Source organism: Pieris brassicae, chromosome 6, assembly GCF_905147105.1.
Source record: "Pieris brassicae chromosome 6, ilPieBrab1.1, whole genome shotgun sequence".
In the NCBI taxonomy this organism is placed as follows: Eukaryota; Metazoa; Arthropoda; class Insecta; order Lepidoptera; family Pieridae; genus Pieris; species Pieris brassicae.
Window position 1 is genome coordinate 9,270,667 of NC_059670.1, and position 12,603 is coordinate 9,283,269.

The following is a 12,603-nucleotide window of genomic DNA, read 5'->3' on the forward strand; positions in this document are numbered from 1 at the left end:
GAACGGAAATAAATAATACTATGGATAACAATACTTTACTGGTTGGCAGCAGTTGTGTGTATTTTATTAAAAAGACAAAAAGAAACCTATTTACACAATTTCTTAAATTGGTAATCTTTTTTTAACCGTATCTAGGTTGGCTTCTGGATCCTTTGTTTTAAACAATTCCAACAAAGCATTCATCGCTGCATTTCTCTTTTCTCTGTTGTGATAATCAGTTTGTTTTACTTGCCATAAACATGGATATGATTTATATTTTTCTATTACTTCCAACACAAAGTCACGCGCGGTCAAAGACATAATAAAAAAATTTTATAACGCTTGACAGGTAAACAGCACATGCACCACCATCGACATCAAAACATAAACTGAAACAATAACCTCAAAAAAATGGACGCCGTTTCGCCCATTCACGGACTGCTTCCATATGGCGTGGCGCACGTTTCTGACATTGACGGACGGCCGCGGATGACGTCCATTTGGCCTGGACGCATGGATTTCAATCCGTTTGGAAATCCAGGGCTGTCTGACGTCCATCCAAATGGAATATTTTTTTACCATTCATGGGACGATTTTGGACGACGACTACTCCATTCGGATTTATGGACGTATCGTCAGTGGTAGCCTTAAGTGTGACTCACGTATGTCCAAATCCTATACGTTAGCAAGCGGGTAGTTGTGTTCTGTAGTAGTAAAAGATCTGGATTTTTAAAATAAAAAAACAGTATGTCAAAACATAAGGTATATTATACCACATATTTACTAAGTCTAACCTACGAACTAATTATCGTTAATCGTAAGAGGTATTTACATTTGTATCAATTTTAATAGTTCCATTACAGCTTGATAGAAAATTCGGTTATTATCGCAGATACACTTTATCTAAAAGAATGTTACGAGGTAAATTCACAGAGTCAAATATAACAGCTATTTTAAAATAGAGTCGGTTAACTGTTCATTCGATTGTGTATTTGACAATTAACTATTATTATTACACAAAAATATTTTTTTACAATTTAATTACGCAATGTATATGAAAATTGCAAAACTGAAATGAACGTATGCGTGACAGTCTTCGTAATTATCAAATGATAAATGAACACATCGGATTTGAAATCAGTTAGTATTATTTTTATATTTTAGAAATGCTTTTATAATTTTTTGTACATTTTTTTACATTTTCATTTTAACTTTACTTAACACGAACAGTGAGACAGGAATATGTGACAGTGCTGTCCTTTGCGTGGTCTTTGCGTTATAACTCAATAACCAATGTATATCAAACTCCCGTTTGGATGCATATGTAATAAACTTACATTTGCACTTACCGTTTCTGATACATAAACTATGTATTAAAAACTAACCCGAAACTAAAAGGAAACCGTTTAAAAAGATAGACCAGTTAAATTTAACTTGTCTAAGCCCTAAACAGTGATTAAAATTGAGTTGATGCTGAATTAGCTGTTCCTGTCTCACCGAGGCCCATATTTACATTCTCACAGTCACAGAGACAATTTTTGAAATTATGTTCTAGATCTTGTAACTGACACAAATATCATAGACAATGTTCGGAGTTCTGGAATATGAACCTTGCGTTTAAAATTTGAGCGAGAAACCCGGAGCGACGTTAAGCGATCGGGCCTGAAGCTGGAATCCCAGGGCTTCGTCGGAGTCCGCCCTCGCGTAGTGAGCGTAAGCGGCGCCACCTGCCGGGGGCTTCGGACTGTGGGTGGTCCGACGGTTGCCTTCGGACTTGGCTGGCCACGTCGGAAACATTGCCGGGTCGATCGCCACTGGATTCTCCTGGAATTGTGCACACAACGTCACAAATAGTTCAAGACCAAAAAGATAACAGGAATTTTAAATACTTCCTATTACTACAATTATTTTACTATAAATTTAAAAATATATAGAATCTACGATGCTTAAAAGTTGAGGAAAGCTTTACAAAAATTATATTCTACCAGGCTTCATTACAATAATATGGGATTACGGTTTTCTTTCAAATTTACGATTCAGATAAACTTACGATTGACCTTGCCCTTATGCATTTCTTAACTTAGTCTTAGAAAATAATGCTAATAGAAAAAACTAAATAAATAATTTTATTAAACTAACTGGAATATGGAAACAAACATCTAAAAATAATACACAAAAAAAACTTAAATTTTAGTTTTTCACCAACTCATATAGAATAATTGAATTCAATTCTTGTCATACATTGTCTGGTCTTTTGGAAAATTAACTGCTTTTTAGAACAGTAATGGAATATCGATGGATAAGTAACAAATAAAATAATTAAGTTACCTTAAAGTACGCGTGCTCAAGTGCTGCATCAGCGGTGACACGCCTTAAAGGATTGTACGTGAGGAACCCTTGCAAGAGGGCAAGGCCCGCTTCAGACAGCAGATCAGCTCCAACCCGCTGTTTGAGACCTCCCGGAGGGTGCTCTGCAAATGTCATCTTCTGAACAGCCGGTAGCTCTTTGTATCCCGGCCATAACAATTCTGATGGGGTTCCCATATCCTGCAAAACATCAACTCTGTTAGATAAGTTTTTATTAAATCTATTTTACTGTGTAAATTCTTAATTTGAAGTTAAAATATTAGTTTACTATCAATTGTTAACTTCAAATATTCGTTTACTATCAATTGTTTACTTCAAATATTCGTTTACTATCAATTGTTAACTTCAAATATTCGTTTACTATCAATTGTGAACTTCATATATTTGTTTACTATCAAACCGTATATTACTAAAAACTTAAAAAGCCATCCACACCTTAAATATCCTGTTCAATTGATCGACTTCAGATTTGCCAGGGAACAGAGGGTTCATTGTAATGAATTCGGCGAATATGCACCCAACACTCCACATGTCAATAGGAGTGGAGTACTCTTTGCAACAAAGCAACAATTCCGGAGCTCGATACCAAAGCGTGACCACGATAGGCGTATATTGACGTAGAGGGGACCCATACTCTCTCGCTAACCCAAAATCGCCGACCTAGAAAAGAAATCGCCAGATAACCTTATTCTTTTATATATTTTTTCTCGATCTCCCTTTCTCACTCTCTCCCAATCTTTTTAGCGAAAATAAGGATTGAAGCTTGGCTTGATAAACATTATTCGGACTCTGCACCAGGAAAAAGCGATTTGTTATGTTACTTAAGTATTATAAAAATTATAAATAAAACAAGTAAACATTATTTATTCAGGCCGGCTAGGTATCAGGGTATCACACATATATTATTTACAGAATTAGCCAATGGCGTGTATCTTGTAAAAACTTAAGTTTTTAATAACAATATACTAAATTAAATATAAATAAACTAACCTTTAAAATTCCTTTATGTGACAATAACAGGTTGCTAGTCTTGAGGTCTCTGTGTAAAATCCAATTATCATGTAAGTGGTGTACCGCTCTCAACAATTGCGTCATTAGACATTTCACTTCACCTGCAAAATGTATTTGTAAAATTGATAAACACTAAGTTGGATTGCGCAACTTTATCTAGTATCCGTCAGTCAACAGAGTAACATAATTGTATGGAAATTCTGAAAAAGCGCTCTATGGATGAATTTAGATCTCAATTTCATGAAAAACCTATAAGTCAAATAACCAACCTGGTAAAAACACTTGTTTCTTATTCCTCATAGTTTCCATAAGACTCTTTAAATCATGCTCGACATAATCCATAACGATGAAAATTTTATCCATATTAGAACCCACTACGATTTCCCTTACCGTGACGATATTCGGATGCTGGCCCTGCAACAATCAAACAAGGGTATGCCACCCGTGAGCGAACAAACCTGTAAAATTTCATCAATCCATCTTGCTGATTTATGTTGATCATAATCATACAATGTAAACGTAATATTTCGAATTCTGCTACACTTTCAACGCATGCGCATGGATGTGGCTCTTCTGAACTTAACAAAACAATCACAATACATTTGAAAAATCGGACTACACATTTTGTAAGCTGGTATACAAAAAGTATTGAAATAAGAAATTCACAATCGACTCCAGTGTGACTCACGTTACAATATGTATATAGTTCATTAAAGCTAAGGCTAGATCAAACGTTTCAATAAATCTACAACTTATAATGATGAAATTATATAGAATTTTATATACTTGGTACTTCAGATGAAAATTGTACTTCGGTCTGAGAATTTTATTATCACTTTGTTCGTAAGCATTATTGTATACTCACTGCGCCCGTTGCCTAATGATTTATGTAACCTATTTGTTATATGTATGTTTAATGCGTAAATAAATAAAGATTTATTGACAGGTAAATCAAGCCTTAGTCTTAAACGAAATAATAAATAGAAGTTTCTAGAAACATTGTATCGAATGGTAGATGCAGACTCAATTGCAAGAATTGTTTAGTTTTAAAATCCGCGTTCTTTGTAAAATCTGAATACAAACTTAAAAAAAACACACATGTTCACATCATTAACTATTTGATAAGGTTCAGGGGCCATCCGTAATTACTGGGGAGATATGACAGTTTAGTCTTGATAAATGAAATATTTTCTTTCGAGAAGTTGTGATATTCACTACCAGATATTTGACTGCTAAATGTGGATAGTCTATACAAATATTTAAAAAATTCACTATTATAATCTGAATCTATTCAAGTAACATTCTGATAGTGAAAGAAAAAAGGTATGATTCAGAGTCAAAACTTAACGTTAAGTATTACTCAAGTATGCCAAAAATGTATTGCGTCCGACTCAGAGACAGTTGTTTCTGAATCTTAGCTTTAGAGATACAGAAACGAGACTTTAAGCCTAACTCCCGTACGTCAAATATGTACTGAATTATGACATACGGGAGTCGAGGTTAGCTAAGTCTTGTTTCTGAATATCACCCTAACCCCAAAATGAATGATATTAATAAATAAACTATTGTCTAGTGACAGTCGTATATACAGAATATCTAAACTTAAAGCAATCACAGAAATTCAATATATAAAAACCTATTTACCTCCGTTTTCATAACTAAATCAGTCTTGAACAGTTTTCACCAAAACACAGATCTTGCCTCTTCACAGAGTAAACAAAATTTAACCTAGTCCAAGTATTTTAGTTAAGGCGTGTATAAGACTGCTTAGTTTAAAAATCAAAGTAAAATAAGGTAAGATTTACTACGTACATAACAAAATATAAACAAATATATGAAGAATAAGAGATTTACATGAAACAAAATATCTCTTATTTTCCAATCGATTTCAAATACAGTAAACACGCAAGGAGACTATTTATTTATATTCGGTTATTGTAAATCTTAAATAATATTTGGGAGGGACTATAAATTAATTTAGGATTATGGATGACCCCTAACATTTATAACATGACATGTATGTAAAATGATGAAATAGTAAAAAAAATACATAATGACATCCACAATTATGCATTAATATAAACTACCTTAAGTATAGAACACATCAGATTTTACAAATAACTTAGATTAAAACACAGAATGTATAATATACACAAAATAAAAGCGAAATTGCCCGTTAAGACAATTCTTTCCTCAAAAATGTGTTGCTAGTGTTTGTTTATTAATTTCATTGTAATATCGACCTGAAAAAAATATTCTGACATGGCAATACAAACTATTATTCTATTATTATCTAAATGTATTAGATTATAATCATGATTGAGATTTTTTAAATACTATTCGTGAACTGTCATGCTTTTGGTAATGAAAGACATGAAGTTATTCGAATTCTTATTCATTATTAATAGCGGTTAAAGGTGTGGCTTCTTATTAAGGGCGGTTAGAATAATTTAAAAAAAAACTACGTAATTTGTAGGAACTATTTTCCGAGACCATCATTTAAACTAAGTAGTTAGTAAGCTAAATGTAGCAGTCTGATACAAAAACAAGACTATTTATGACAAAAATCGATGAATGAAGACATCTAAATGACACTGGCACGGCCAAAAATTTTATGGATCTTTTTGTATAATGCGAGACAGCTTTTTGTATAAGGTAAAGTATTTCATTGTGTTTACTCATTATTGGCACAAGATAAAGGCAAAACTTTTAACCACTATTTTTAGCATAAAGAACATTTATAAAACCGGTATACTCAGATTGAAGATTCTCTGAATCTTACCAGCACTGGTAACAAACTAGATTCCCGTAAACCAAATCCAATACGGTTTTGGCATACGGGAGTCATCGTAGCGCTTAGTGATGACGAGTTTATAACCCTAAACCTCTTATTCACAAAACGAAATCTATCAATTAAGACTTCAAAACTAAAGCATTATGTCTTTTTCAGTGAAATTGCGTATTTGATATGCTGAGAACAGGCAGATAAGTGATTTATAAATACCAATAAAACAAAAAACACTGATGCTTTTTGCAAATAACAGTCTCTATCAGGTAATTTTGTTTTATATTAGAAAACCTTTGCTGGAATTTGTTTATTTGTGTATTTTATGTAAATATTCATATATTAATGTATGTGTAAAATAAACATTTACAAATACTTTGGTTAAATCTATAAAAGCAGAAATGTGAGTCAATTCAAACTAGATATAGTTTAAAACCTATTAAGTCTCGGTATATGATTTATGAACCATTTATTTCGTTATCCACAACGAACAGTTCCGGCCAGTTTCAAAATTTGTAAAATAAAGTTTGTTGATTCTAAAAAAAATTTAAGATTGAAAGAATGAATGAATGCAGAATTTTCTTTTGGATTACTTTAGACAATGGTACGTGTACCAGACACCTATTACTATTAGATATCCAGAAAAAATGGCAATGACTGTCATTCATTCAAACTACTTTCGTATAAAGGTATCGACTCTTGAGTTAGTTTAATAACTAAATAGGTCTTATGACATGGACTAACAGTTGTGCCGTGTTTATACATTTCAACCAATCAATCAAAATACGTTTATTCAGTTTAGATGCGACTTAATGCATGCTTATATGAATGTCAAAAACGTTTGCAAAATACGTGAAAGAGCCAGAGTAGGCCATCCTGGTGAAGGTTAATATTGGTAATCATGGCAACGAATACGATGTCGACCGGCCTTTTTTTCTAATTGTATTTATGTTGCAATAAAAAGAGAGATATAGGAAAATACAAGTCTTGATTATTGAGTCAGTGCCGGAACTTCAAATCAATCAATGTTACAAAATCTTGAAAGTTACAGTAATCGAGTTCTTATTCAGGTTCCGGAGGCGTTTTAAACACTATCAAAAATAAAACTATAGTGCCTTGGGAATGCTCTTGTAGGTGGTAAAGTTTTTGTTAAATATAAGATGTCTGTAGCAAGTCATCTGTCAACCAGTCTAAAAAAATCTCTGCTAAAGGTCTGTTTGTAATTACAAAATTCGTGCCAACATAATTACGATTAGCAACTTAGGGTTTTACCATAACCAACATAGCATGAACGATATAGTAATTAACTTTAAGGCGTTGCACATCAAGGAATATCAAAAAATAACAAGAAACTAGTGATTAAAATAGTTTTGGATAAACTTGTTACTGAACTTTAAGACTGCCTATATATCGCTTTAGACTTTTAAATTTTAACAAAAACATTTTAACGGATATAAACGCCATGTCTCGACGGCTTGAAGTGCCAGTCTTGCTGAACCCGGGTGCCGTCGCAAATATCGAGTTATAAATACTATGAATTGGAGTTTACACCCGTTAAGTTTTATTTAAGTGTTAATAAATCTATCTAAAGGGCCCATACAATACTCTTCTAAATAAATTTGTAACTAGTTGTAACGTTAAGTTTGTGCTTTTTTAGTATTGCTTTATAAAGTAAAAATTCTCACGTCCTTTAGAAATCCAGTGAAATTCATACTACTATATATAGTATATATACCAACCTACTAAATGCTTATCACTTATTAATATGGTAGGAACTTAGTTCATAGTTTCTTTACTTAAGTGTAGGCCAGGTCCAGTTATATTACAATCATTCCACTAAGAAGAATACAATCATGATTATATCAGTGTATTTGACAGTCAAACATTAACTTTTAAAATTCTTCTGCCAATAATTAATAACTTAAATGATATAACTCAAATACACTTATCCTAAACTACGGTTACCTTTTCGAGTTCCATTATATCAAAAGTTTGTATTGCCATTTCAGAAAATCGTCGATATAAAAAAATTACTTTTCAAAAAGAATGCCTCGTTATCCCCTGGAATAAATTCCTTATAAGATACTTAGGCCCGCCCATGTTTCGAAGTTGTTAACCCTTGCAATTGGGTCACACCTCTAGCACAACCCTCTTGAAGAGGTGCCGGGCCTGTTGGAATAAAATACAATGCATTAATAATGGGATTGTACAAGGGAGCCAGCCGAGGGCTCAACTTATGCTACGGAGGAACAAAGGGTATACCTCAGTTTGTCGTTATGATGGCCCAAGTGAGCTTATAATTAGGTTTAAATAAATAAATATGATCCTACCTTCAGTAAAGTGTTGATTTCCCTCAGCGATGTTATGGGAAATCCCTCCTTCTCCTTTTCCATTTTGAGCCGTTTAAGAGCGACAATTTCTTCTGTGGTTTTGTCTCTAGCTCTGTAAACGACCCCGTACGTCCCTTCCTCTATTCTATTTAGACATTGAAATTCTTCAACTGATCGACATCCCTATAAAACGGTTTCAGTTAACTTTGGAGGAAATTCGCAGAAGCCAAACTAAATAAACATTTAATTTGGTTCTATATGCCGTCAACACAATATGGAGGATACAGTTAACAACTGAAGATCACAAAATAATACCACTTTTTTAAAGTTTATAATTACCTTACACACAAAACAACACAAATTTCTATGCACAAGACACCAGAAAATCAGTCAGTCTAGCAGCATTTAAAGCTATTTTTTCTTTCCATTTTATTGTCAATATTGTATTTACTTACTATTTATTTATTTCGTATTGCTACTGACATCTATAAGAATTTAAAAAAAAAAACAAATATGTATGGAGTTATTGTATGACGAGGTTTAAGAAGAATTAAGTTAAATTGTTAATATTATTAAACGGTTCCTGGATTTTTGTGTCCGAAATAAATGTAACTTTGTACTGTTCTAAGTGAATCGGTTACCTGTAATGCAGGGAAGTACGGAGGTAATGAATTAATAGCTTCCTCTTTAAGTCTAGCACTTTCATCGTCCTCAGTGGGCTTTACCTCCTCAATGGGAGTTTTTCCATTTTCATCTGGTGGAGGTGGTGAAAACGAGTGTGATCTACTTCTGCTTTTTGATCTAGAGAGAGACCTGAAATTTATTTATTTCTATTTAAACCTTTTTCATACAGAGTTTGACATAATACACATCAGAGTACAATGTTAGACACAAGAAGTTTTATAGTATTATTTTTTTATACTGAGAGAATAAGTGCGGAAACTGAGTCCACAGACAGATAATATTTTTATGAAATTATATTTAACCTGAATTTTTTTCATTTAAGAACTTATTGTTTACATACAGAGTTGATATTGTAAATAAAGGTTTGAAATGGTTTTGCAATAGCAGGTTAATTGTAAAGATCTCCAGTAGTTTTGAAAAATTACATAATACCAAAAAGGTCCCAAAATTACCTTCGACTTTCATGAGAGGATGGGCTGGCATGAATTGATTTTGGTGAAGGTGATTTAGACTGCGCCTTAGGTTTGGGATTCTCATTTACACTTTTTTCTTCTACATCTTCCTCCGATTTAGCCGACTCCGATTCTGTTGATGAGCTGTCGTCTTCCGTGTCACTGTTTGAATGCTCACCTACATTACAAAAAATATTTTAAATGTCTTGTCTGCTTGTTTAACTTAATTAATCTTTTAGCAATATTTTTAAGAGTACATAATAATCAATTAGTTAACATATATAATTTAAAAATGGTATCTATATTTTTACAAATAATATATCGTTTTTCAAGAAGTTGTATTGTTTTAAACAAAACATACCTTCTTCAGGCTCAGAATGTGAATCAGTCTTCATCTCAACATCACTAGCATCCGAGACCTCTACAACCGAGTCACCATAGTTGGGGGAATGCGATGTTTTATTCTTTTTACTGCCACCCTCTTCTGGTGTCACTGAACGTTTCTTGCCGCGACGTCGGCGATCCTCGCGACGAGCCTCTAATTCACTTCGAGACTCATGTTTCCTTTTTACCATTTCCCTTTCTGAAATAGCACAAACCTACTTAATACATATTGTTTAATATAACAAGATTTCCAATTTTTTTATACCTAGTTTATGTTTCTACTTAACACTGTTAAAGAAGATTAGTTTAACAAGCCTGCTATAATATTCCTAAAAATTGTAAGTGTGAAGTGTAGTAAGGAAAAGTTTTATAGTAACTGGTCATATTGATGGAGAATAGTTGGAGGTTTGATTTCAGGAAAAACCATAATTTATTTAGTTTGAAATATAGAAAAATTATCACATTGTGATAAGAAAAGTTATCAGAAGAACAGACTCAGAAATGTGTCTGCCCCATACCCCATTGGGAGGTTAAGGGAGTTAACACACACATACCTGCTTCAAGTAATCTATTTTTTCTTTCCAAATGTAATTTATCATAGGACTGTCTAGAAGCAGATTTAAAATCTTTTTCATATTCAGGGTATTTTTTAGAATCCTGCGTTTGAAGTTCTTTTGTCATTCTTTTACTTAATAATCTACTTCTTAAATCCTCCAATTCTTTATCACCTGATGTTTTATCCCTATTTTCTTTTTCATGATTATGAGAGCCTCTGCTCTCATCTGCCACCATCCTGAGTCTTGTTTCAATTTTATCAGTTTCAAGATGTTTTCTTTCAGCCTCAGTGTACTTGTATTGCCTATCTCTATGAATATACATCTCACGTTCTCTTTGTACATCTTTATCTTTATATAATTCCTTACTTCTGTAAACTTCTCTTTGTCTTCCAACATCTCGGTAAGCTGTCTCTCTATAAACATCCCTTTCTCTATAGTGGTCCCTTTCCCTATATGGATCTTTTTCCCTATAAACTTCTTTCTCTCTATAACCATCCTTTTCTCTCATTTCTCTTTCTCGATACATATCTTTTTCTCTTATATCCTTTTCTCTATAAAGGTCTTTTTCCCTATAATATTGTTTATCTCTATAGTAGTCTTTAGGTATGTCTTCACGATCCATATTGTTACTTACTTCTCGCTTTATCTTGTCTGACTTATCACGGTCCCTGTAGAAAAAATGCAATTATGATGTTGAACATCCCCAGACCAATCAGTCAGACCTTAAATAATATTATTGACATTAAACAAAGGTAAAATAATATATTGATTCAATTTCTTAAATAAAATAAGAAAAAAGACTTACCTATAAAGTTTCTTTTCTTTTCTGGCACTTTCCTTATATCTTTCTTTGGCTGAATGTTTATGGTTTCTTTTGTCCCTGTGTGATCGAATAACAGCTTGGGGTGGTTTTATAACTAAAGCATCTGGATTATCTCGATCTTCATCAGACAAACTAAATAAAAATATTTATTAACATTAAATAAATTTTATTACCTTAGAAATAAATTTGAACAATCATTATATCTACACAAAACGTCGGGTATGTTTACGAAAGCCTTCTACATTGAGCCTATGTCAAATATATTAGCAAGAAAATTAAGACAAGATTTAGGATAATGCAATACAATATAGTAAGGCAATATATATAACCTTACAATTACCATTCGTATTTACGACAGTCATCTTTAATTTTACTCATACATATTACAATAACAATATAATAGAGTACGAAGTTTAGTACAAACCTAAAATCCATTTCATCTTGAACGGGGCTACGTGCTAATTCTCCATCTTCACTTTGATCGTCTTCGTAGTTACTCATGATTGAATGTCCAAAAGCTTTGGTAGTCAAACGTTCAGTCAAGTTCAGTAGTTCAAAGTTGTTAATCAAATTCAACTAACTAATAATCCACACAATACACGAAAAGAAATAATAATTATATTCTACACACTTCCCGAAAAACCATTAACATGGAATTTTAATATTTCCTCAAGAACAAGCACAACTCGACGCCATCTTGAGTTTGTAAAACATAAAGTATATGCCATAGAGGTCACACCACAGAACACTACATACATACATTATATATAGGTCAGATATTTCAAAGATTTTTAAATGATATGTAGTAATAATTGATAAAAGACATCAATACACGTTACAATCACGTTTTAACGTTTGCAATAAAAAGCTAAACAAATAAGGATTTCACTTCTTCATAAAAATAGATGGCAATAGGTCATTTTTAATTTTCACTGTATTTTATGGAACGTATGGTCTTATCCGATACCTAAATATCGGCATTAGCATGAAATAACAGTATTCATATTTGACCTTTATTTCGAAATAAATAAGTTTATCTGATTTTAGTTATACCCCCGCCCATTAACTATTATTCTAACAGAAGGCTCGCAAGAGCGTTACTGGATTTTTAGGAATCAGTAGGGTCTAGTGCCTCGTCGGGTAATTAAATTATCCATTTGTATTTTTATTAGTGTTACTAATTATTTTACCTTAAATAGATCACATTTGCAAAAGTATTATAATATAGCTT

At 32.6% G+C, this 12,603-nt stretch overlaps 1 protein-coding gene across 4 annotated transcripts; it reads right to left on the reverse strand.

Annotated features, from left to right (window-relative positions):
• Positions 1-727: 727 nt before the first annotated feature.
• LOC123710699 (cyclin-dependent kinase 11B) lies at positions 728-12,060 on the reverse strand. Of its 4 annotated transcripts, none has more exons than XM_045662793.1 (12): positions 11,797-12,060; positions 11,355-11,504; positions 10,721-11,217; positions 9,970-10,191; positions 9,609-9,786; positions 9,114-9,285; positions 8,473-8,655; positions 3,627-3,771; positions 3,337-3,458; positions 2,782-3,006; positions 2,308-2,526; positions 728-1,803 (listed from the first exon to the last, which is right to left on the reverse strand). In XM_045662793.1, the coding sequence occupies exons 1-12, from the start codon at positions 11,871-11,873 to the stop codon at positions 1,597-1,599; spliced, it is 2,397 nt and encodes a 798-aa protein (XP_045518749.1). In that variant the 5' UTR covers positions 11,874-12,060; the 3' UTR covers positions 728-1,596. The 4 variants fall into 4 exon arrangements, 3 of the variants coding, with proteins under 3 accessions (XP_045518749.1, XP_045518748.1, XP_045518750.1); XM_045662792.1 differs by having other exon boundaries at positions 10,547-11,217; XM_045662794.1 differs by lacking the exon at positions 11,797-12,060 and having other exon boundaries at positions 10,547-11,271; positions 11,355-11,489.
• Positions 12,061-12,603: the final 543 nt, after the last annotated feature.

Bases quoted from the DNA above. Each gene is read 5' to 3' on its own strand.
- LOC123710699 (XM_045662792.1), bottom strand. From the start codon at position 11,873: ATGAGTAACTACGAAGACGATCAAAGTGAAGATGGAGAATTAGCACGT. The intron at 8,656-9,113 runs GTAACCGATTCA...ACCGTTTTATAG, and splicing joins CGTACTTCCCTGCATTACAG to GGATGTCGATCAGTTGAAGA. The intron at 2,527-2,781 runs GTGTGGATGGCT...GATGTTTTGCAG, and splicing joins AATTGAACAGGATATTTAAG to GATATGGGAACCCCATCAGA.